Consider the following 26,630-nt stretch of genomic DNA (forward strand, 5'->3'; position numbering starts at 1 on the left):
CCCATATCACATGTGTACAGTGTGCCCAGGTGGCCAAGAAGGCAAACAGCATCCTGGCCTGTATAAGAAATAAGTGTGGCCAGCAGGAACAAAGAGGTGATCATCCCTCTGTACTCAGCTCTGGTGAGGCTGCATCTTGAGTACTGGGATCAGTTTTGGGCTCCTCACTACAAGAAATACATTGAGGCCCTGGAACTTGTCCAGAGAAGGGCAACAAAACTTGTGAGGGGTCTGGAGCACAAGTCCTATGAGAAGCGGCTCAGGGAGCTGGGATTGTTTAGCCTGGAGAAGAGAAGGCTCAGGGGAGACTTCATTGCACTTTACAACTTCTTGAAGGGAGGTTGTGATGAGGAGGGGCTTGGCCTCTTCTGCCCAAACAGTACCTGAGAAAATGGCCACAAGTTGTATCAGATGAGGTTTAGACTGGACATAAGAAGGAACTTTTTTTCTCAGAGAGTGGTCAGGCACTGGAATAGCCTGCCCAGGGAGGTGGTGGAGTCACCATCCCTGGCAGTGCTCAAGAAGCATCTGGATAGGGAGCTAGGAGATATGGTTTAGGGGTTTTCTGTAAGTATGGTGAAGGGAGGATGGTTGGACTAGATGATCTTATAGGTACTTTCCAACCTTGTGATTCTATGATTCTATGTCCGTGGGAAGAAGGCAACACAGAAGCTCCTTTCTTGATCATATCAATATACAGGATGACAGAGACCTGCATAAAACAGCTAGTATACAAGGAGGATGATTAAACAAGACGGTTGGCTAATAACAGCATCCAAGAGTCTGCAATAAAGGCTCAGAGACTTGAGATGAATCATCAGGAGCAGTCCTTAGTATGAATGCTATTTCAAAAAGGCAGGAATTAAGAGAATTTTAAAAGTACATACTTTCCAGTTTGTTGTATTGTCATAACTAAGACGGAACATTACTTCATCTCAAGCACAATAAACTTCAGAAAGTAATGGTAGGGAAAGAGCCAGAGCTTCTGCCAGCAATTTTTGCCTGAAGATGAGGTTGTGTTCTGGAAGCACTGAACTACAAAATTAATTAGCACTGTGATAATGACTATATGTGGAAAACTACTGTTTCTTTCTCCTCTGCACTAAAAAATAACAATAATGATAATACATTTTTAACATTAATGAGATAAACTTACATTTTAAGTCAAAACATGTACCTGGAGAACATACTTGGCTATAACTGATCGGATTGTTATTTCTGTTTGTTGAGTAGATTCCATTATGAGACATACCTCAACAGTAGCAAAAAGTCTATAATAATATACTTGGGGGAAAAAAATATCTCTATTCAACTATTTTGAGTTCTACTGCTCACAAAATGACCTACTTTATGTCAAAGTTGTCCTCGGGGCCATGCAAGAACCGTCACAAAGTAAAAGGCCTGGGAACTCATTTCTAATCATCTAATTAATTTACGCATTCTTGAGTTTACTGCAGAACTAGCCAATGGGCGATTTATTAATCTAAGAGCCTAGATTGAGTTGCTCATATGCCCCAAAAGGCAAATAAGGCTGTGATTTCTCTTCTTCTGAAATCAACTTTAGGGTGTAGTATCTAGAATGTGAAGCAGCAATATAAGGTTACAAGAAAACCATGTATCCAGCTTGGCTTAGCTCTGTAGTGAAAGAACAGATAAAAGGGTTGTGGCAAATCTGCAACCTAGAGAAATGATTGGGCTACCTGATATACTATGATACTTTTACCTTAAAAACTAGGGAGTTAAACACAGGGAAGCAAGAACACTGAACAAATCAGAACACATTCAGATTACAGTGTTTCCTATTTGTTAAATGCCGTAGGAATATGCATTCAGTGTCTTGGATTGGTCCATTAAGACAGAGCACTTAGAATAATTGTTCACGTAGCTTGAAGACAACACTGCTTTCTCCTCCTTCCAAATTAAGCAGTGATAATGTTTTGCTTTATAATTTCTATAGGATACATGTATGCTAAATCACAGAATCACAGAATTATCAAGGTTGGAAAAGACCTAGAAGATCATCTAGTCCAACCATTACCAATACTTCCCAGCTAAACCATACTCCTCAACGCAACATCCAAACGTTTCTTGAACACTCCCATGGTCGGTGACTCCACCATCTCCCTGGGCAGTGCATTCCAATGCCTGACTACTCTTTCCGAGAAGTAATACTTCCTAATGTCCAGCCTGAACCCCCCCCTGTCGCAGCTTGAAACCATTCCCTCTAGTTCTATCACTGAGATTCCCCTAGGGAACATGGGAAGGGAGAATGGGCACAAAGAGACCAGTACCAACTGCAAACTGCAAATGCTTTTGCAACAAAACCTGGATATTCATCTTAAGAAGACATAAAAATTCTGGCTTGAATAAACCAATTTGTTTCTTCATTTCCACTTGCTGAACAGAAGTGAAAATTCACTAATCTCAATTTCATGCTAAATTACAGAATCTACTAAAGAAATAAGCCAAGATCCTGAAGCCATGAATGACATCCATGTGGCTTTTTAACAAGAGGAACTCCAAGCCATCTTTCATTTTGAGAAGAAAAGCTTTTAGCCAGTGCTTCTCTCAATAAAACAACACCCTGAAACCTGTGTGTGACTGTCAGTTTGACAGCAAAGCAAGAAATGAAGTGGGCCTCACCGCCTGTGTTACACCATGAAGCAAAACCCCACAACCTTTTTTCTGTAACCGAATTCCAATGAAGATGACTGTATGCCTAGGACACTTCATCCTACTGAAGCTCTCAATGAACAGTAAGATTTAGATAATGAGAAACTGTTACATTTGAAACAACATCCTACAAAATGGAATTCTGGTACCACAGCAAATGAATTTTGCAGAATCCGCAGTCTTCACTCACAACAAAGCAATGGATTTGAAGATAAAACCAGAAGTCTAGCAACTGATAATAACTGAACAACTGTCCACTGCCACCACCTTCAAGGGCTAGTTCTCCCACATCAAGCAAAACACAGAATAAAAATACATCAGGGAAGAAGCATTCATGCTCCAAATTCATTCATCAGCTCAAAATGCAGGACAGAAAAGAAATATCCTGAGCCTGGAATTCAAAAGAGCACACTTTGGTCTGTATGGACATTGCAAGCAACTACAGCAAGAAAGTCATAGAAAAATCTCATTATCAGTATGCTGACAATATTTAATTATGATACTTGAAACAGAGCCAGAAAATAATTTGGGAGTTTTTGCTTCTTTCTGTAATCGGGTTATCTAGATTTATCCGTGATAGAGGCTGCTGCCCCTAGAAGGGGAAATGAACAAAAACAACGGCAGCAATCTAAGGAAAAGAACTTATTTTACTAAATACGAGACACAATATGATACAATATAACTACAACTACTATATCAAACAAGGCAGAGAAAAAGAAAGAGAGAAAAAAGAGTCCCGGAGAACCGGGGGCCTACTGCAATCTCTAGGCGACAGGCTGGAACGTTGCTGATAGAGCGAGACAGCAGGGATGGAGCGCTCCAAAGCGATAGACAGGGCGAAAAGAGGGACGTTCCAGCCTGGGAGCGAGATTATATGTGTGTCCTCCTCCTCTGGTGATTCATCTCTGGCCGCGTTGTCCCCTGGGATATGTAGTTTCCTCCAAGGGCTGAGTACTCGGGATGCTGCCATTCCACAGATCTGGAGCATGAACCTTCCACACTTCCGCATACCCTCTGTTACACTTCCACATACCCTCTATTACACTTCCACATACCCTGTTACACTTCCACATACCCTCTGTTACACTTCCACATACCCTGTTACACTTCCACATACCCTCTATTACACTTCCGCATACCCTCTGTTACACTTCCACATACCCTCTATTACACTTTCTTATACCACCAAAACAGTTCATACCGCACATGATGTCATGATGTAGAATATTGACAGCACAAAACCATGACACTTTCCAAATTGTAAAAGATGTCAAATAGAAGGTGGACAGGAAAGAGTTTTCTCCTGTTACTCTTTCAATTGTTTCAACACTTAACTGTTCTAGTAAATGTCGAAGTTTGGTGGCCCTGCCAGGCAGGGGGGTTGGAGCTTCATGATCCTTGAGGCCCCTTCCAACCCAGTCGTTCTATGATTCTACTCAAATGTGAAGGAAACAAAACATCCAGATAATACATTTGAAAACTGCTTTTAAAAGACGATGAAGCTAATTCCCCTTTTGTGACTCCAATCACTTTTAGTAGTTCATACACTGACTGCAGATTCTTTTTTGGATGGAAAATCGTTAAAATAAGCACTCCTGCAGTTCAGCAAAGGCATCCTTACATTAAATGTGTTAGTAACTAAGAGGAAAAAATAGGACTACTGAGGATTTTTAATTGAAAAATAATTTGCCTCTCAACTGCATGCATTTCATTTGTGAGCTTCTTAAAATACTTTCTTTTCCCCCTCTTTTTTTCAAAGGAGCTTCACCTCCAATTAGACCTGAAATACTGATAAAAACAGAACAAATACAAAGCAATTTCAGATACTCCCTCTCCTCCTGCAAACATACAATTACTGCTTTGCTTTAAATGCCACACTAATACATTTGCAAACCAGGCCACTTCATTATGATCTTAAATCAAAACTTGCACCAGCAGCAGTCACTGGGTGTGGCTGGAGTGCAAGGCTTGCCAGTCCCATGAAGTGCCTGAAGAGGGTTGCTGGTGCTGTGATAGGGAAGCCCCATTCAGCCAGCAGGCATCCAGTGTCAGGAGCAATTCCCGTGAGAGTTTGTCAGAACTGTCTTAGCCCACAGATGGTTAAAAAGTCAGGAAGCAGCATGGGCCCACCCCTAGGGAGCACATACAAGGACGGGGCAGTTTTGTCCAATTTGGCTGATTAGTGAACTGTCAGAATTAGTTAAAGTATTCATGGGATGGTGGGAATTGGAAGGGAGCTCAAAGCCTACCAAGCCCCAGCCCCTGCCATGAGCAGGGCTGCCCCCCACCAGCTCAGCTGCCCAGGGCCCCATCCAAACTGGCCTTGAGCACCTCCAAGGATGGGGCACCACAGCTTCTCTGGGCAGCTGTGCCAGCCAGTGCCTCACTGCCCTCCAACCTCTGATCATCTCTGTGCTCTCCTCACCATGAATTTAATAGCTATTACTTCTTTGTTTGTTTAACGCTCTAACTCAAGTATGTAGAAATCCTGATGCTAAGTGCCCATGCAGTTTTCACTAGGACATAGCACCTGTAAATATTAAATCCTCACTCTCGTTAAGTTCACAGGGCCTTACACTGCATGCTTCTAATTCATATAAACTCTAAATCCATTAAGAGTTGTGTTATTTCTTTCTGTCTGCTCTTTCAGTCAAGGAATTTCCAATCAAACACTCCATTTTTAATATATTTATACACACACATATACAGAATACCTGTGGTGAGGCATACTTGGTGCCTCAGATCCAAGTAGCCATGGATCTGGGGCACCTACAATGTCTCCCAGGGCAATTCAGTTGTGTAACATGCAGTTACCAGTAAAACTGTAAGATCTTACTACCATTCTTCCAGTATAAAAATCCATTCAAGAGAAAATGAGCCCCTGTAACTACAGTAGCACCACAGACCCATCAGGCTCAATTCATTTCATGATAGAGCTCATAGCTCCACCAAGCCACAGTTCACCCCCTGTGAGACCAGAACAAGTCACTGGGCTGTCTATAGGCATCTGTACATTTAACAGAGGCAGTTCAGGAGCATGCAAAGAACAAACTGTTTCAGCTTTCCATCCCCCACCAAAAAAAAAAAAAAAGCAGCTAAACATTTTCTTGCCAGCAGTCTTCCTCCTGCAGTCTGTTCCCACACAGATGGCAAAACTTGTTTTGAAGCCCTGCATCACAAGTTCCACTGAAGTCAATGGGAACCCTGACACCAACTTCACTAATCTAAAGATTGAATCCATCAGCTCAAAGAAAGCCAAGAGAAAGAAAATAAAAATCTGTTTTCTTCTCCTACAGAGAATAACTTCAAAAGGATTAGGATGGTTGCCAAATGGAGAAACTAGAAGCACGTCACATTGCTCCAAATTATTCCACTGACCACAAGAATGTTAATCCCTAAAGATGAACACTACTGCAACATAACAAGAAATCAAATCACATCTAACAAAACTTATGGAGAAATATATGTTGGATGTTATTCTCAAGAAGGGTTAGTGTGTGCATTTGCAACTTATCAAAAGCACGCTGAGCAAAGGGAACATCAGGATAAATCACAGAATCATACAGAACAGCTTAGAATGAAAGGGAGCCCAAAACCCACCCAGCCCCAACACCTGCCATGGGCAGGGCTGCCCCACCAGCTCAGGCTGCCCAGGGCCGCATCCAGCCTGGCCTTGAGCACCTCCAGGGATGGGGCACCACAGCTTCTGTGGGCAGCTGCACCAGCACCTCACCACCCTCTGAGGAAAGAACTTCTTCCTAACCTTTAACTGCCAGTGGGACAAAAATAGCTGCCAGGCTCTAATTATTATCCTAGGTGAACTGCTCCATTAAACTATGCTATCCCAGTGAGGTAGTCCCAAGACTGAAATCTACCATCTCCAAGCACACATGTATTGGACGGTATCTGTGTAAAGAAGTCCATAGTTTTTACCACTGCTCCCACCAACTACACAGAGATTTCTGAACTCCACATACCTCAAGCTTGTAGCACACTTTGCTCTTGAAGAGGGAAACAAGAAAGCCTGCGGGAGGATTTAATTTCTGTTAAAGCTTCATCCCTTTCTCACTGAGGCACAATCTCCGAAGAAAATCTGCCATCGGAGTCTGCTATTGTTTCTTCTTTTCTATATAACAGTTCCCCAATTAACAGGTTGCTTGAGGCGACTCATTAACATATGATTGTTGTGACTGTGTCCAACCAGAGAAGCTCAAAGTGTCTAAAGAAAATGACGTTCAGGATAGGAAAGCCCAGCACAGGCTTCAAGGAAAAAATTATGAGAATGGGAATTTATGTACAGTTTTACAGGTACTGTCAAAGGTGGCCCTTGGCATCAAACTCACCTGACCACCATCGGAAATGTATACAACAAGAGTACTTAACAGATAGGCATCCTGAAGAGTTACCAAGCAGAAAAACTCATTTTTATATTAATAATACACAAACAGGTTACTCTAGGTGTCGTTGTAATGGAGGCACTGTAGTAATCCCAACTCAGGTGGCAGTAATACAGTCATTTCAGTTATTACAATCGCTTCAAGTTTATTCATTCCTCAAAATCCTCTAAGAACTCAGTATTAAAAGGAAGTATGATAATTTACCACATTTCTCCTTTTACTTGTTTCACAACGAGAGCAGCATATAATATGCTTAAGTTTAAAAGAGATCTAGCATCCTTTCCCCAACAGGAACAAAGTTCACAGGATTGGACTGAAGGTAAGAAATAAAGAAATCATTTTGCCACTCTAAGCAAGTACTTCTTGAAGGAAGAATTTTTTCAAACTGTTAATGAAAGAAGAAATAAAAGTCCTTAGCACCTCATACTGTTTTGGCTTATCCTGGGAGAAATACTTCCTGCCGTGCAGAACCACACCTGCTGCTGTGCTGCAAATTCTGGAAGTGAAAGAAGTAGATCAAAACTTGGATTGCTCTTATCTTCAGGATTACAATATCGTGCAATCTCCTTTATTACTCTGCGGTTCAACAGTTTCTATTGTTTAGCAGGGTAACTGTTACACAGATATGCTTTGGTTTGTTTAGTACTTCCAAAAGTGACACACTACAATACTGGGACACTATTGGGAGCTATTGCTCTCAAGACTGATCTGGGCAGCAAAATCAATGCAAGGATTTGCAAAGACTTCAAAGGATTCCATACCAAATGTTTAGAGCAGTGTGAGCAGTTCTGCATCAAGCTATCAACGTAGCTCTACAGTAACCATCAGGTTAGCTCTCCAACACCTTCTAAGGCAGCTCAGCTCACATCCTACAAAAAAAATTTTGACACGGATATATTGCATGATAAATAAATACTTCCCGTTAATTTGGAGTCAACAAATCTACCGTTGCATCATACTTCAGATAGGATTTCAGGTTGCTAGACAATGCAACAAAGAGCTCTGGTCCTAGAAAACAGCAGAGGAGACTGATGCAGCTGGGACTGGTGCACAGCTCCCAGCCAGTGAGCAGCACCAGCTATGGATAGCCAGGTGGACTTTCAGCTGCAAAATCCAGCAAGAGCAGCAGGGAATCCAGCAGCAGTTGGGATTTTGGCATTTGAGGTGGAGGTCCACACCCTATTTCTAAAAATACTGTATGGTAAGCCTGTGTAAGAAGTGCTTAGCAAGTGACCTAAGGACACAATTTCACCTCAGACCAATGCTAGGAGGTTAATGTATGACATCTACCTTATCAGTCTTTCATGCAATTGTCAGTTCTTCTCTCTCCTGCTGTCCTCATCCTGTCTAAAAATGCCACCCTCGCTCACCGTTCTTTATCTTCACCTATTTTCTTTTATCTCCATTCTCGCACAGATTTTGGTATTACAAATTTACATTTACCTTGCTGCTGCCCTAAATTATAGATCCCCATCTGCACCCCGGATAATGTAGAATGTGACCTGTTCTTCATTATAGGCTTGATTTAATGCATGCCTTTCAGGACCTACTAAAGCCAATTGTTTCTTCCACTTAAACTGTTCATATTGCCCACTGCCAGAGAAGTGCTGCTGGGGAAAGGCAGATAGTAACTGGACACGTTTCTAAAACTGCGTATGACAAAGAAGCAGAATGTTTTATTGCCTTCAGAAATACCTTAACAGTTTCTCCTCCAAAGGCTGTTCAAACCCCACAGCAAACCCTAGACAGAAGAAAATTCTGTCCTTACCTGTCACCTCCCTGTATTAATACTTCAGCCCCTCCAACCCCCTGAGAACTAGTTCAAAGAAAGAAAATAATCCTTTTTATTTGCTTGTGGGGGTGAGCTTCATGCCACTTCAGTTCTCTAAACTTCCTCATCACAAGATCAGACATATGCTGAAATGTGGCAGAGCAGACATGAGGAGGAGGGGAACAAAACTGACTCCTGCAACAGCATGTACCACTTCAGCTCAACATTTTTGCTAAAATGCTCTGCAGCAGCACTCCTAACTGCTAGTTTTATAAGAAACACTAAAATTAGCTCAAGCAATCTGACTATCTCATGGGAGAGACTGTTTGTTCTTTTCCACAGATCTGAAGCTACCACAGTTAAAGACGCCATAATTTAAGTATGATAAAGTGGATATGTTTGGGAACAACAAAATTTGGCTGTGCATATGAAAGTCCCGGGTCCTCCGTGGTGCTTCAAATATGGAAACCAATGAGGTGCTCTTGTATAAAACATCCAAAGTAGAGGAACAAAACAGCGGTAGTGAGGCATCACACTCCCGCTCAGCTTAGCAGCTCGGATCCATATCAGCACTAAAATACTCAAAGCCATCTTCCAGACTTCAGTAAGTAATTACAGATTGACATAACCACTGACCTCTTTGCAACTCCAAATGAGAGTTTCAATGAGAAACTCATCTAAAACACCAAAAAGTATACACATATCAATTTACACAGTATTACAAGTTTAGCTTTTGTAAGATCAATCTTGCCAGTACCCCTTTAGATCTCTTGAATGAATGTTCTTTTCCCTCTTAGATAGAGACTACAAATTTGCCTAGTTGTGTGGGAACACACAATGTTAGCTGCAACAGTTCACTCAAAAAGATATATGATATTGGATAAGAATCAAATAAATTTCATTGCAGTAGATCATAAGAATGTTTATATGCTTAAAAATATAGTTTCTTCTTAGGCCACTTTGCTTATTACTTCTTGAATTTCCATAGGATCAACGATTTTCTAACTCACGATAATATTTATAGAAAGAAGCTGAACTGTCAAGATAAAAGATTGTATCAGACTATGTTTCTCCATATTCAGATTAGCAGTATTCGTGTTTCAATATTGATAACTAGGCAGAATAAAAGTGTTAAACATGGTATTGTCATTACTGAACAATGAAATTCCTGCTTTGGGGTTCGTTTTCCTGGGGTGTGCATGCTCATCTATGCAAAAAAACCTATCAGTACCCATAGATAACAGTGCTGATGTTAGGATCCATCTTTTAAACACTATACATCCCCTTTTTAGTTAAGATAGGAGATGATATTGAAGGGAAGGACAGTTTCTCCCTTACCTAGCAAGGTTTCATCCCAGGGCCTCCTAACACCTTGGAAATGCCTTAAGGAACTTACACCGAGCACTCTCTTTTTAGTCTCACCGTTATGCCAGAGGCATCAAGAATTCTATAAGATCTACAAGGAAACTTTCACCACTCAAACATTAGCTGTAAAACTCCTGAGTGGAATCCTCACCCCACTCATGTCAGAAACAAAAATGGACACCTAAAATTCCGCTAGAACCACACTGTATACATGTAAAGGAAAAGGCAAGTGAAGGAATCAATAATTGGCCAGGTATTCAGAGACCTCTCCATGATAAATCCACAACAATCTGGTATTGAGAGCATTATTTTCTGTAATCACCACCCATTTATCAAAACAGACTATCAGTGGGATTTTTGATTAAACAGAGGTATGCAGTATTTGGAAGATTAAAGCAGGCATTCCATTCAGTACGATGTAATATCTTAATTGGATAAACACTAACCAGATGATAATGTCATGACATGGCTTAGAAAGAAGCAGTTAATAATCTGCTTGGGGAAAGAAAAAACACAGAATGCCCCAGAAATCAAAGAATATTTCCCCATCCAACTTCTGGGCATTGCCCTGCTATGAATTCAAGCACTCATTACCTTCTTCACAGCCTCAAAACCATGAGCAAGAGAAACAGTCTTTTCTAATGTTTGCTGCAGAACTAACAATTGAAAATGTACATAAAGCATCTTTTCCTCTGACTTGCACATTCAGGCTTCTGAATTTGAAATGATTCTGTGCTACTAACCTAGACAGATCAGCCCACCGTCTGCTACTCATCAACTTCATATGTACTATAACGATGAAAAACAGATCTCCAGTCAATATTACCGATTTCCAAATACTTTAGAGCACACAAAGGATGAAATAAGAAAAAGAAAGGAGGAAGAAAAAGAACAGGGAGAAGGTCCCCCATAAGGCAACACCAATACCACTGCAGGAAAAAGCTATTAAGTTATAGCATGGGAAAGCTGTATGACCTTCCACAAGCAAAGTGGATGATCCAAAAATACAGGCTGCCACAACACATGCTGCCTGTTCAGGCACTAACATAGTCATAAACAGTGACCAGAAAGAAATGAAACCCCTAAACCTTCAAAAATAAACCCACACACTCCAAAATCCACCACAAGACAGCTCCCAAAAACCCAAGAAGGAATCACACTTGCACCCATCCATCTGCAGAGGTAGGCTCATGGATACTACGGCCATGGTTTCAGTACCTTTAATTGGACACAGATCTGAGATTGCCAAGGAATGATTCCTGCCTCATTCCATCTCTTCTCCATTTACCACTAACACTTCCCCGTGAGCCAGCAATAACACAGAAGCTGGATCAAGGAGCTGACCTACTTCTGAAAACATCCTCTGAAGAATAAAAACTGCATCACAGTGGAAAGTGCCAGGAATTAAAGATAACCCAGGATGACCTTTTGGAAAGTGGGATAGATCTGTGCCAGACTAAAGTGCCCATGCAACCACCATCTGGAAAGGTGGAGAAAGCAGATTAGCACAGATATTTCTTTCTCAAAAGAGTTGATGTGTAACAGTGACATATTTTCTTTACTTTAGGTGATCTTCCCACTTTATGCCTAGAGTCTCTTGGGCTTATGACATTATTTATTGAAGGAACAGCTGATAAATGTCCATCTTAAAGCTATATAAGGCAAGATGTCAGGGGAGACACATCTTAGAAGAGCAGACAATGTACTAAGATCTTTCTACAAAGATGGTGAAATGGTGAAATGCAGCAGTAGAGTTCCACTGAATCATCCCCATCAAGACATTCTCCAAGCAGCACCACAGCTGCAGGAGAGGTAACATTTCTGCAGATCCCATCTAACACCATACAGCCCTCAGGTGAGTTTCTTGGGCTTCAGTGGGGGCATGGGTTCTCTGAGCTTCATTCTCCCCCCTAGGCAAAGACAGAGACCTTGCTGAAGTGTGGTAGTGAGTCCCTTTGTAACCTTACAGAGCAAGCCACTAGCAGTGCACACTAAAAATATTTTGATATCTATCTTTCCTTGTCTTTTACACCCTCAATGTAGTAGATGCTTTTTGATATCTAATCACGTGCTAAAGGGCTATCTGCTCGTCCAACTCTGCCCATAAGCCATTGTGCTTGTATGTTTTAGAGGACAGCAGAAACAATCGTCTCATCCTGCTCCTGGCACAAACGCTACGCTGATGGAATCTGGCAATAAATCGAGCCATTCACCTCAACTATCTTAGCTGTGAAATTCAAAATTAATCTAGGAGGAAAATAAAGCATAGCTGCCCTCCTTAGGCACTGCAGAGATTCACCAAAATATATTTACATAGACAATCCTCTTGCATTTTTATCCCTTTTCCTCCTTTGGCCTTAAAGCAGAATTGCTCTCCCTCACTAAGAAAAATAGATTTATTCAAAACAAGTTGGAACATCTATTATAAAAGTAATAAAATATATTGAGATTGATATTTTTCATTTCCTTTATTTTCAGATCATACAAAGAAGTCCACACGGGGGAAAAGAGAGCTCCTCTTCAATACCACAACAAAGAAAAGCAACGCATATGTTGCAAGATGCTAAGTTATATTTCAAATCAAGTGGCTAATAAATTTAAATAGCAGATTACAGCATTTGGGTTAGAAAGCTCCTCTTTCTCAAGAAAGTCACACCATGAACATACTAAGGCTTAAACACACGATATATATCACCCATTACAGAACCCGCATTTCCAAAATCGAAACTTTTGTTAAGGTAAATGAGGTTCAAGCCCTGGAAGAGTAAATTAATTTGACTATTCCCATGGACTAAAATTTAAATAAAACTAAAGAACTCAATAATCAATGCAGAGAACGCTATGATACCATTCACCTAATCCTGTTGGAATGACTGCACACCTCCAAGAATACACCAACACACGCGCCTTAAAAATGCCATTTGTTTTAAGGAGAGTCTGAGATGCCAAAAATCTGTATGTTTTCCACGATTTTTCATTAAATGGACCATTTTCTTCTGAGCAAAATGTATAGCTTTTAAAGATTAGTTTAGAGGAGCTCAAGTTTAAAATTCAATTTCTTCTTCAATACGATGGTTATTTGGTTTGAGAAATTAGAAAGAGTGCATCATACGGCCTAGATAGAAACAACAATTCATATTAGGATGAAAATGACAGGATACCGTGGAAAGAAACCATTATCAAAGGAGCAAGATCATTTTCATTACATCTCAAATTCTCCTCTCAGAAGAAAAGCCTCATTTTTAATTCATGTATTAAAAAGTATCAGTATTCCTGGCTGTCTAACAATTCCTTTAACAAACTCGTAGCTCTCAATAAAGAGAAAGACGAGAGAGAAATGGAAGTGCAGCTATCAGTCCTGTTTGCCCAGTTTTGGATTGCATGGCACCTAGGGCAACAAGAACATAAGGATTCTCTGACACTGGCAGTATGGAGTCAAATAAGCAAACGTAAATGAAGATGGGGTAGTAAGCCTGATGCGATGGCTCCTTGGTCTACCTCCAGAAGAAGGGACCTGAGGACTCTTCAGCAGGGTCTGTTGTGATAGGACACTGGAAAATAGTTACAGACTAGAAGAGGAGAGATTTAGATCTGAAGTCAAAAACATCCTCTTTGGAAGAATGATAATTAGAGGTTATAAATGTCAACACTGTTTTGTAAATAGCTATGACACTTTATCTGTTATCTTAATTTATCTTGTTTTCTGCTTCATGTAGCATGAAAAATTTTTAATTTCTGGGAAGGACTTCTCTAAGAAATACACATTCATTGCAAGACATCCACGGCTCTGGATGCTCAAGACAGAAGTGGATACATGCATGACCTCACAAAGATCCCAAGCAGTTGTGTGCATTCAGAGATGCCAGGTATAACACCTCTTGAAGCCAACACTGATATTCTGCTTTGGAAGCTACTACAAGCTCTACCCAACTATCTAGGAAGGAGCCAGTTGCTGGCTAAAGGGAACACATACGTCCCTAAGTTCCTAGGTTTAAACTCCATCCAGTCAATAGTGCAAGCAATATCTAGACTCAAACAGCTAATACTATAGTTTTGATTTGCTTTTGAAAACAATCCTCAGAACAGTTCTTTTCCATTCTGTTAAATTCCACGTATACTTAAGTGGAGCTAAGAACTTCCAAATTAAGTAAGGGAAAAGTGGATACATATCAGACAACGTGAATTTTCTGAAAGCTTAGAATGCTGCTTTCAAAATTTATTTTGGACGCTTAATTCAACACAGACTGCAAAATAATTTCAGCCCTTTAAGCAACTTCTATAACATAAGCTAATTACCAGATGTAAAAATCCAGCATGTAGTAGTTGTTTAAAATTGTCAAGATCATGCACCAATATTTTTCACCTAAACACTCATTCCACTTGAATGGGGAACTGAACACAACCTAAATTAACTTCCTACTCCTCATAGTCATGTGACTATGAAAATATGTACTTTGCCAAAGGGCAGGTTCCAGCTTAGTTTTATGAGAACCATTTAGCAAGATAAGCAGCTGCTTGGATTTCAGTGAGCAGAACCTGCTCCAAAATGCATTCTCCTTCCACAGTAACATGCTATGTCAGAGCTGCTACCACACTTCACTTGAACATCTGTAGGTGTGGACTCCAAGTCTCTCCCACTAAACAAAAAACAAAACTCAGGAGCAGCAGTCCCCGCATTCCTGGACTTCAGCTAACTTGCAATCAATAGCTGTTGGGAAGCAGCTTTCCCCAGGGGGCTGGTAGTGCAGTAATTACAAATGGCAGGGTTTTTCAACATCCCTCTGAAACAGCTGGTAGTGCAGTGTCAGCAACAGGCCTAGATTGACCGATGGCTTGATTTGAAGTGTCAGCTGGTATACTCACAACATGTTAATGCTTTCAGCACATACACAGGTGTAACCACTCCATTTACATTAATGCAACCTGAATAAACATTGTTCTAGTGCCAGCAGCACTTGTATTTGACAACCGTATGCAATTCAGGCCCATGCCATTTTACTTTTCAATAATGGGTACAAATAGCACGCTATTTAGTTTGAGATTAGAAGATACCATGCTTGAGTAAATTGTACCTCTCTAGACAGTGTTTAATTCCACCCCAGAACATTTGATCTTTTTCTATTAACAAAAAAAAAAGTAATAAAAGAAAAGCAATCAGAGCTTAGGTTGCTATCTCTTCAGCAAACAAGCCAGTGTTAATAATTTTTACCTAGTTTGTCCTAACTTAAAAATATAAGAGACTGCACAGATATCCAGGTAGAAGAGACCAGCGTGCCCTGCTTCCATAACCACTTCTTGTTAGCGTAGGAACAGAGTTTAGCTGAATGCAAGGAAATCAGAAAGTAGCGTTCAAGTACCTTCCATCTCCCTTCAAACAAGTCTGAGAGTTGTCATATTTTAACTGTGGGATGTGCTATTCAAAAATAAATCCAGACAGTTCCTGTACCGCATAGAGCTCCCACTCAAAAAATGAGAAGAAACAACAAGCAACAGATATCCTTAAAACACGTAGGCGGTTCTGCTTATTACTTTTTCCTCCCTTTCTGCCCCACAATGCTCCTTTACTGTTACTTTCTCCATCAAGACTTCCAAAATCCACCTACACTGGAAAAGGACAAGGAGAGGCAGCTATGATGATCTCAAGGAAGACAGGCAGGGATACCTGCAACATCTTTTCCAGAGAAGAAATCTAAGTCCTTCTGTAGTCCATACATGTTCCAGCCTTAGGTTGTAAAGAAAAGCTCTTTTTGAAATCACTCGTAAGGAAACAGAGGAACACGTCTACTGTTATACATTTTGATTACAGGGGAGATTCACTGATTCATTTCAAGATACCTTCATGGAAGAAAAAGCCATGGAAGTAAGGAACTGGGTGCACAGGCTGCTTCTGCAGGATCTACAGCATAGAGCAGCATCTCTTGCATTACAGAAACAGTGAGAAAGTTACACAAGGTACCTGCGACCAAAACTAGGTAGAATAACATGATGGATAGAATGGATTTCTTACTAGGAATGAAGGAAAAAAATCTCATCATCTCCTGCTCTCAGTCATTTCAATGTTCTGCTCAGAGCTGGAAAAAAACAGTCTCCTAGCAGTGTGGTACCAGCAGCTGCTGCTCCAGCCAGACTGAGGAAGGAAGGAAGCTGCCACAATGCCCAGGCAGAGTACTTGTCTTCTTCATTAGTGAAGTACAAAAACTTAACCTCTGCCTATACTAAGAAAGACTGCATCCCAAGATGGAATTGTCATCTATTTGGGGAAAAAATGGAAGGAAGAGACTGTATTTGGTAAAACTAAGAAGAAAGGAGATTTTAGCCACATTCTGTTCCAATGCAAGAGGTACCATATTTTAACCTTGATGCTTATTGCTTCCTGATAATGAGAAATGCATATTTGCCCCATTCCCCGGGTCTGACAACAGCAAACGCTACCTCACAGCCAAGGTAAACAGCAGACAGTCTGCACATAAATCAAGTCTATTGTTGCACTGTAGTTAAATATGTAACTCTCAAAAACCCAAGTGACAGAAGCTCTCTTCTCTGTCTTTTCTCCAGTGGGAAAAATGTTTAGACTGGCAAAAAAAAAGGAAGATGAAAGGGACCTATAAAGATTACCTAGACCTCCCCCTACTCTGAGCAAGGCTCATGTGAAAGTCCAAGCTGCTCGAGCCCTTGGCTGGTTCAGCTCTCCTAGTCTCTAAAGTCAAAGAGTTCACACACCCTGACTGAGTGCCTGTGTCTGCTTTAGGCTGCTGTCATGGTGAACAATTCTTTTACTATATGCAAATAATGATTTCACTTATTGATCCCTTTGTCATCTGTCAGTATAAAAGCTACTGCCTTCCAACTGCTTTTGCTTTCCTTTTCATTTTTATTTATTACATGAGAACATTTTTCTCCATGATGCAAAATTTCTATGTCACCTGACATTCAGCTGAGTTTTACAGTTCCCAGTCCTTGTTCTGGAATCCTTTTGTATCTGTAACTGCACTGTCAATTCTGAGCCATTCCTGCCTTAGAACAGCCTGAAGTTGCTGTTCTTATTTAATGTAAATTAATGTATTTCTTTCTGTAACTTCAGAACAACTTTCTACCTCATGGGCTTTTATTCACTTATCTCCTTATTCCCTTCCCCCCCTCAGTACTCTCACTATGCATAAAACGACTTCATTGAGATAACTCAAAGCAGACAGTGAAAAACAAGAAGCAGCCTTTTAAATCCTGCCAGTATGTCATGTTTGGCATTTTTGTTAGTAGTAGGCAAAAATGCTATTAATTTCAAAAAGTAATACTGTTTTATTAAGAGAAAGCTATTGGTGAAGTATCCATTTTAATATCAACCAGCAGTTCTTTCTTAAAATTTATATACAAGACCATAAATCCCAACCTCAAACAACTGAACAAAACATCACAAGAAACAGAAGGAACAATCAATCAATGGGTGAAAGGACAGCGATGAAGATGATAAGAGAGAAGAGATCTGAAGTATGAATTATCTTGCTTCTTAAAGAGGCATTTTCACAAGAATCGGTTTGACATTTAGGAGGCAAGACAGCTACTGCTACAGCAATAAGCAATAACCTCTGCTTTAAAAGAAAACAGCAGAGATGGCATAAAAAGACATAGGGACTAAAGCAACTCAAGGCGTGCCCTTTTGTTTCATTGCATGAAATCCACATTTTCTTTTCAAATTGTCACACACTGGTACAAGGTTATCATGCTATCACAGCATGGAAACAAAACAAAATTAGATACACAGTCTGCTCTTAGGTCATGAGTAAGAGGGTAAAACTGCTCTCGAATATGAAACTGTTCATTGTGACTTCATCTATAGGGCAAGCTCTTTCTATTAAGAAACTCTGAATGGTTCAGTGTGGTGCAGAGAGCAGTAATTCTGGAGCGACCCAGAATATTACATTATGATGGTACAATAACAGTGGATGTGGTTGAAGCTGACTTCCAAGATCAGCCCAGAAAGAAAAAAAAAAGCATTTTAAATGAACTGATTTACATGCTTTATAACCATACAATGAACTTCTGAGTTATAAAGTTAGCCTCCCCGTAAGCATAAGACAGGGACAAAATTACCCAACAATAGTCTCAATAATCCTCTTGCAGCCAATTTCTGAAGCTGTTTTGATAGCCTCCGGGGAGAACATCTTTCAGAAGTACAAAAGAGCAATAGAGCAGAAGAGAAAAATAGAAAGGGAAGATCCCTATGGAGATTCATTTCTCCTGTAAGCACCTGCATGTAGGTTCTTAAACAGAAACACCACAGCTACTTCCCAAACAAGAGACTTACTTCCTGGCAATACTGCAGAATCCCTTCTTTAGTGCCGATACAGGTCTTGGTCCCAGAGGGGTCAGATTCCCATTTTCCATTCTGAACATTCATGTGCATATTGAGTTTGCCACAGAACATGGCAATTTGAGGCTCTGCCAACAATCCAGCATTTCCATCAGCAGGCACCTGAAAGGAGAAGAAAAAATAACCTTTACAATCACTTCTGACATTTCAGTCCTTCTAAAACTACAACAGCATAAGCAAGCCTGAATCAAAGCCTAAGCTCACCCATCCATGGCCACAAAGACAGAAACTGAATAGAGCAGATTTGATAAGTCTAAATAACATCTCTGCTGAAATTCAGACATGCTGCAATAATGTAACACAAAGTCTAACGCTGTAAATAAACTTTTTCAGGACCCAAAATTACTTCATCAACGTGGGCTAAACAAAAAACAACATTCACATCCGATTACAGAAATTTAACATTCAAAACATGCTTGGTATACTGGTGCTGGGAGGTGTAGGGAAGTCGCCAACAAATACCAAAAGAGCACTGCACAACCTTTTTCAAGACCATCTCAAGTTTATTGACATGTTGAACACCCAGGATGCATCACATCATGCCTTATCAACTTGGTGAGTTAGAAATAGCAGCTTTCACTTAAGCTTTGCTCTGACTGGATGAGGTGGTATCAAACAGGAATGGTACGGGTGTAGCACAATAAAATATTACAGAATATCATCTACCAAACTAAATATTAAAACACAGTGTTAAGATGCTCTAAGCCAGTGCTAATCCTTGCTGTAACAGTGCCCAGCCCAACCCAGCATCACCTGGCAGAATTCCTCCTTACATGGGGCTCTGAGCCCTAACAATTTCTGAACCGAATGCAATCCTCCTCACTCACAAACCTCTGCATTGGTTTAAATACTGCACAAGGAATAGAAGAAAAAAGAAGTAACATCTGTGGAACCCGGTCTACATTATTTCTTCCCCAAACCTGGAAAGGTAAAAAGCACTTGTATGCAATTAAGCATTTTAAAGATGTTGTTCCACTGTTACTTGTACCTAGCCATTTTGGTCACCGATAAAAATCACCCCAGAATTCACATTACGGGTCAGTGAAAACAGGAAACAATTTCAAATGTTCTGTTTTCAAAAAGCCACAGGCCTCTCTTTATCCCCAAGGTGCACCCTACCTGCCCTCTAATTCATCTTAATCCCTACCATTGTTGAAATCAATCTCAAAATGCTGCCTGGGTAACAAAGCCTTTTAGAAGTAGATAAATCAGCAGCTGAAATGAAAGGATCAGCAAGCCTACCACAACAGCGAAGCTGAGTGAAAACTCCTGGGAAAGCAACAACAGCAAGCGTGTGTCCGACACCAGCCAAAGAACCTGCTCCCAGTCAGGAATGGGGACAGGCCATGCTGTACTGACTGAGAACTGGATTACAAGAGGCTGAAAAAATCAGCAGGCATCAGCCAGTCCCAGGAGGTGAACTCCTCATTGCCACTCCTGTGGCACAGCAACATCTCATGCAGCACTGATGCTTTGTTTTTTTACCATTTCTTTGTCATCGCTGTGAAGCTTTCCATACCGTATAAACAATCTTAGGATCCTTCTATCTCACAGTCCAGTGAAACTGCTGCTTATTACTATCATTACACACAAATATACACTATGAAAGGATGTTCCCATCATTCTCATTCATTAAAGTGAAAAACCTGAATATCAGTATAATTCCTGCTATCGAGCTAACCCTCCTCCACCTGACCTACCACTATGAAATAAACGAGACACCATCTTCCTGTCCAAACAGAAGTGGAAAACTGCTTGAAAAATCTCGGGAGAGATGTGAATATTGCCAAATAAAACAACAGCTGCCAACAGGACTAGAGAAACCACACTAGCACTGTTAATGCTTATTTGATGCTTGAAATAAAACTAAGGGAAGTCACTCCTCACACAGTTAGGCCAAACAGACCGTCACTGTAACACCCAGAGCATTCCCCGGCTTATTGCCTTTGTGCCTTCCTTTTCTACTTGAGTACTAGGCTCAGCTCTGTAAACTGCAAATCCTTTGGGAAATTAAACCAAACTGAACTACTAGAAAAACATGAAATCATAGAATTGTTCAGGTTGGAAAAGACCTTGAAAACCATCAAGTCTAGCCATGACCTAACCATACTACCCGAACTCTAACAAACCTCTGCTAAACCATATCCCTGAGCACCACATCCAAATGGCTCCTAAGCATATCCAGGTATGGTGACTCAATCACCTCCCTGAGGGGCCTATTCCAGTGTGCCTCTGCTTAAGAAAGGGGACAAGTAAGGCTGCATTGCCAACACTCCTATTTTGTTCAGTTCTCACCATTTGGCACTATAAGGCTGAGGTCCCAAGTCCATTCTAACCCTGTGGACCTGCTACAGCCAGGTGTGTGAAGGGCCTCCCAGCATCTCCACAGACAATCTGTGGACTCTACCATAAACATCTTACAATCCCACAGAAAGAAGTGCTGGTCTTCTCTCAGCTCCCTCCTTCCCTTCGGGGCCATCTGTCTCCCAGCTTATCAGATTACACCCAGGAGTACCGCAGGCACCAGAGACAGCCTGCAGCATGTAGGAGGGAAGGAAGGATGGAGGGAAGGGGATGGGCCTTCCTCCTGCATGGCAAAGGTTGGAAGATTAGCTGACACTATTCTGAGAGACCTCATCAATAATTCATATCAGGTGATCTTTGCACCTGTTCTGCCCACAGGAATTGTCTACCTGGTAACATATATCGCTGGAAGTACATGGTTCAGTGTTAGCATCTGAGAAACTCAACATACACACACAAAAAATTCTCCTCTTCAGGTTAGTTATGAGAGAAGCCAACAGGGATTTGTGGCCATCCACTTCCCAGAAGTGAGCCTGTCTCATTCAAGATACGGTATTCACTTATGTTTTAATGCCTGGTTGTTTTGGTTTGTTTTTTTTACTTTCAATTTTTTAGCTAGAAGATTTCTCAAGGGAAAAATTAAAATCATTAAGAATTCATGAAAAACTCTGGAAACTGAAAGACTTCTTTTACAAGAGGTATTACAAATCCAGTAGCTTTAATTTCTTCACTCTTCATTTAAACAAACCAAAACAAGAGAAAGATTCATGAATTTTATATGCTTAAAATGATGAAATACACTGCATCCAGAAACACTGAGTCAACATCTAACTACCCTCACATGTTAGATTATTGCTGCAAGTTAAAATGCCACCATTAAAACAAGCATTTCAGCTTTTGGTTTTTGAAAAGGAGAGACTATTTAGCTTTCTGCCTTCTTTAAGATGCTAACATGTTACTGTGGTTTAACTTAAAAACTGAAACGGGAACTGCTCTACTGGCAATGATTTCCCTTCTTCTGCCTCAGAAATCACTTTTACTTGATTTAGCAGTCAACCATCCCTTTCCTTCCACTGAGCAATTAGAGAATCTTCCAAAAACTGACAAGTTATCCAGCTTGCCTTGATAAGCAGAACTACTACATTGCTATTTAAGCAACTCCAGAGCACCTCAAAAACGATGCATCGCTTGCATAAAATCCTCCAAGTGACGAGTTTTTTTTCTTTACAGGTTCAGTGTAACTCAATCAAAACTTCAAATGAAATAGAAGCAAGTCATTCACTCCATGATATGTGGTCTTTACACTTCCAACTTTCTCCATCAACTAACCCATCAGGTACCTCTATTGGAAGAATAAAGTACGAGCAGCAGACATGCTAGAGCAGACTGTATGACCTTGCAAATAAATAAAGAAAGAAATAAAAATGTTACAAAGTTATGGAGAAGTTTCTGCTTTGTTGTTTGTTTGTTTTTTTCCTTCACCTTCTCCAGTTACAGTTGAAAATAACAAATGTGGCTGTTTACTGGGAATGCTATCAGTCTAACTAAGAGGACAGCCTATGACTGTCTACTTAAAACCTCATTCCCTTCAGAAGAGACAAGACTTCTAGCTTAATCCAATTATTCAAACAAGCCACAAGCACATTTAAGCTTGCTTTATTTTGAGCTGACAGGGCCATCGTAATTAACTGCTCAGCATAGCACTTCATCTTATTGATTAAGACAGCTAAAAGTTACTAATCATAAAGAAATACAGGAGCAATTAACACACACTGTAAACAGAACTAAAGCATTTAGATCATGATCATGAATAATGCAAATCTCAGCTTCTGAAATTGAACTCCTTCAGATGCCCTTAAGCAAGGATGGCAGGTTAATGGATTTGTCTGTCACATCTCTAGCTCGGAGATAGGAGCTTTCAAGCAAACAACTAGAGTGGTTATACCACCTTTTAAAACATTTTATTTAAGATAAAGAAAACAACAACACCACGTTGAACTATTTAATACCTGAGGGTAAGTGAAGACTACCACAGTGCAACCCTGGAATTTCAGCTATGAATCTCTTACCTTTTGTAACAAGGAACAATTTTATACGCTGCATTTTCAGCATGCAGCTTCAGTGTGAAACCTGCAGTTCCATTGCACAAGTTTTAACTGGCAGACTCATTTTTTGAGACAGACTTCACGCTATTTCTGTCTATGAAATAAGCTTCTAACCCGAGATTTTTGCTATCTGATATTTCATTTATAAAGAAAATGAGAAGTTGATCTGCTATTGCACTTTCTTTGATTGAAAACCAGCAGCTTCTTGCTTTTCAAGAAATTACCTGCTGTGAAATCTACAGAAACAGGGATGTTGATGGTGTCCTTCATGCACAGGTGATGGCCAACACACAACAGTCAATGTGAAGAACACTCCTTTACGTGAAGGCAAAAGCTGACTGCGTTAGCAGATCTGACCTTGGCCTCATGAAACCTAGACTGAGAGCTTCCTCTGGGCCTGTAGATACAGGCCCTTAGTACAAAATGTGGCTATAGCATTAAGCTATGCACTGCATTACATGTTGTTTTTTTCCCTCTGCAGTAGTTCTGATTGTAACAAAACCCACAGGCAAAAACCTGAAACCCATAAAGCTAAAAATCCACTGAGTACCTGGTCCACAATAACCAGATATGTTAAACAGATACTTAAGAACATTTGATGCCACACATTTTGGTTCTTTCGCATTTCTCTACACAGCCCCACAAGGCAGGCCTGTAAACCAAGCAGCCTTCTCTCATTTTCCTACAGCAAAAGAACAAACATGAACTTGTCTGCAAGATGCATCAGGCTGCACTTCCTACCACTTCCCACCAAAGAGCACTCCCAAAAGATCTGCTCAAAGAGATATCTGCAAGGAATCAGTCCTCGGAGACTTACCTTCATGGTATCTATTTTAAGGCATAGTAAATTTCTAAATAGGAACAGTAACTTGTTACATAGACTGATAGCAACAGGACAGTGGGGAATGGCTTTAAACAAAAAGAATGGAAATTTAGGTTAGATGTTAGGAGAAAATCCTTTCCTCAGAGGGCGGTGAGGCGCTGGCACAGCTGCCCAGAGAAGCTGTAGTGCCCCATCCCTGGAGGCGCTCAAGGCCAGGTTGGATGGGGTCCTGGGCAGCTTGAGCTGGTGGGGTGCAGTCCTGCCCATGGCAGGAGTTTGAGTGGGTGGGCTTTGAGGTCCCCTCAAACTTGAACCATTCTGAGATTCAAGATGGATTGTTGCCATTTAACTTTTTAAGTCTGATGAGATGAGAAGAGCCTTGAAGCTCCTAGGGCACCTTCACGTTGGACTGGCAGTCGTAGAGCCTCTGACACTCACTGCCTGTGCCTCATCTCTCACCAAGGGTCTTTCCCAGCTACACAACTCACCGCAGTGATGTTCTAAAAAGTTTCAACACAATAAGTAAACTCAAGTTGATAAGGCCTTATGCCAGTTTCTGATCTCATATTATACTGCATTTCTGCTGATGTGCTCAGCATAGCATCTGCCAGTAGGAAGAAGGCACAAAAAGCCGTATGCTATATTCTAACTCCATATCTTGCTAACATTGAGAAGTGTTCACTTCTGTTAGGTTCACCTACATGTCCTGTGGGTTTGTACAGATTTTCCAGCTTCTGTTCTTATGACAGGCCTTCTGCAGGTTTCTTCCTCCCAAGTTAGCTGCTCTGAACACCAAATACTGTGTAACACAGCTGATGACACTGCACATCTAGGCTATATGCTGCCATTTGGACAGAAAGCCTCTCCCAAAACCCCAACTAAATTTGCCATTAGGATTGCGCTACAAAAACTCTACAGGGAATTAAAGGTGTGCTAGAAACTTCTGACGGGTCTGTCCTGAGATCTCCAGCCAAGAGACTGAGTCACATATTTTGTATCACATCAAGAAAATGAAACAGCTCTCTTCACACTATCTCTCTTCCTATCAAGTTTGTCTTGAAGGCCTCCAACATCACAGCACTTTGAGGAAAAAATAGCTCTGTTCCTGCCTCCTGCCCTCAGGGACTGGACTGTGATGATGCTCCACAATCAGAGTGAGGCTAAAAATAAAAGATTACTAACTTAGTGAGTCTCAAGTCTGCAGAAGTTGCTGATAACACACAACCTTAGGAACCATTTTCAGATATAACCAACATCAGTGTCATCACAAGGAGGACTGAACAACCCTACCTGAAGATAAAACGTAACACTTCTTTTGAAAGTACTGGACACGCAGAAATCAAAATCAACTCAAAGAAATAGGCACAAGAGCGAAATGAGATGTAATGAGAGTGATTCAGCCCATAATGGGATGTCACAACATTTAAGACACTTGAATTAATGAATCACTGGTCATGTCAGTGGTATATCATCCAGCTAAAATACACAAATCAGTGGAGAATTTTATCCATCACTCAAGTTTTCTTCATAGCCAGTGGTTTAATTCGTTTACATTCATTGCCTGCCAAGAAAAATTATCTGCACTACAATATGATCAAATAATCTAGAGCATCGAAATACACAGATAAGCAGCTACTATACAGTTACACTGAATAACATAAACCTATGGTCCAACCATTTACAATAATGTCTGGGGTGGAAATCTCTCCTTGACTAATCCAAAAGCTGCAGGGCAAACTAGTCTGTCAAAGAATAACTCACGCAACACAAATTACATTAACACCAACTTTTTGCATTATTAGTATTCTGCAAAAGTGGAAACTATGGGTATATTTATGAAACTGTAATCATGTACCATTGTCTCCTTTACACACGACCTCGAAGTAGCAGCACATGCTTTTTTTTTGCTGCAAATTATTAAGCAACAGATCAATGGGAGCTACTGGTAATAGGTGAACAGTTGGACTGGATGATCTTTTAGGTCTTTTCCAACCTTGGTGATTCTATGATTCTACGATAATGAACAGGCTGTCTCCGGTGAACTACAACAGCTCAGTACATCCACAGTTTTCAAAGACCAAATAAAACACTACTACCCAACACTTTAATAAATAACACACCTCCATCAGAACTGAATTTCCAGAATGGAAAATACAGGTATTTGCAAAATGGCAACTTAACGTTCCTAAAAACGATTACATAAATAGACCTCATTTAGAGCCGTGTAAATATTTGTCTAACACCACAAGCTGTTAAAGTATCAAGTTGATGTTTCTGATAAAGAAAACAAAATTACTAAATTCGTTATAGATCTATTAACAAACTGCAAAATTGTAATAAGAGTTGGAAGCGCTGAGAGTACATTGTGTGCACAGTGAGCAATGTTGACAGCAGGTTCTCCCTTGAAGATTCAACATTTCAGCAGTGTGTTTCAGCCTCAATACTCAGTTAATCCAGAATTGCCTCCACCTTACTGTATACCGCCCTGCTGTGTTTCCTATATGAGGAATTAAATATTCAAGTGCTTAAAATATCTGACTTTAAAGAAATTAAAAATACTAGAATATTATACTTGACAGGTATCTTGCTTGCTCACAGGAAAAAAAAAGAAGAAAAAAAAAAACACTCAATACAAGCTCATTCTTTAGGTGAGAACATTAAAAATAACCCACACAATAGATGCTAAAGATTGACATCAGAAAATGATTCCGTAAGAGAAAGCTCATCAGATATAGCTGATTGTTCTAAGCACAATGCTTTGGATAATCAAAGGAGACATAATCCAGCTTCTTTCCAATTATCTTTTGTCAAATAATTAATATTT

At 40.4% G+C, this 26,630-nt stretch overlaps 1 protein-coding gene across 4 annotated transcripts in view; it reads right to left on the minus strand.

Moving 5' to 3' along the window:
• The window catches only part of APP (amyloid beta precursor protein), a 199,496-nt gene that overhangs the window by 139,553 nt on the left and 33,313 nt on the right, over positions 1-26,630 (minus strand). For all 4 annotated transcript variants that reach the window (XM_072326680.1, XM_072326679.1, XM_072326678.1 and 1 more), the window contains exon 2: positions 18,509-18,676. In XM_072326680.1, coding sequence (XP_072182781.1) covers positions 18,509-18,676 — 168 coding nt within the window. The remainder of the gene's footprint in view (positions 1-18,508; positions 18,677-26,630) is intronic.

The sequence above is a fragment of the Excalfactoria chinensis genome, chromosome 1 (assembly GCF_039878825.1).
Source record: "Excalfactoria chinensis isolate bCotChi1 chromosome 1, bCotChi1.hap2, whole genome shotgun sequence".
NCBI classification, from domain to species: Eukaryota; Metazoa; Chordata; class Aves; order Galliformes; family Phasianidae; genus Excalfactoria; species Excalfactoria chinensis.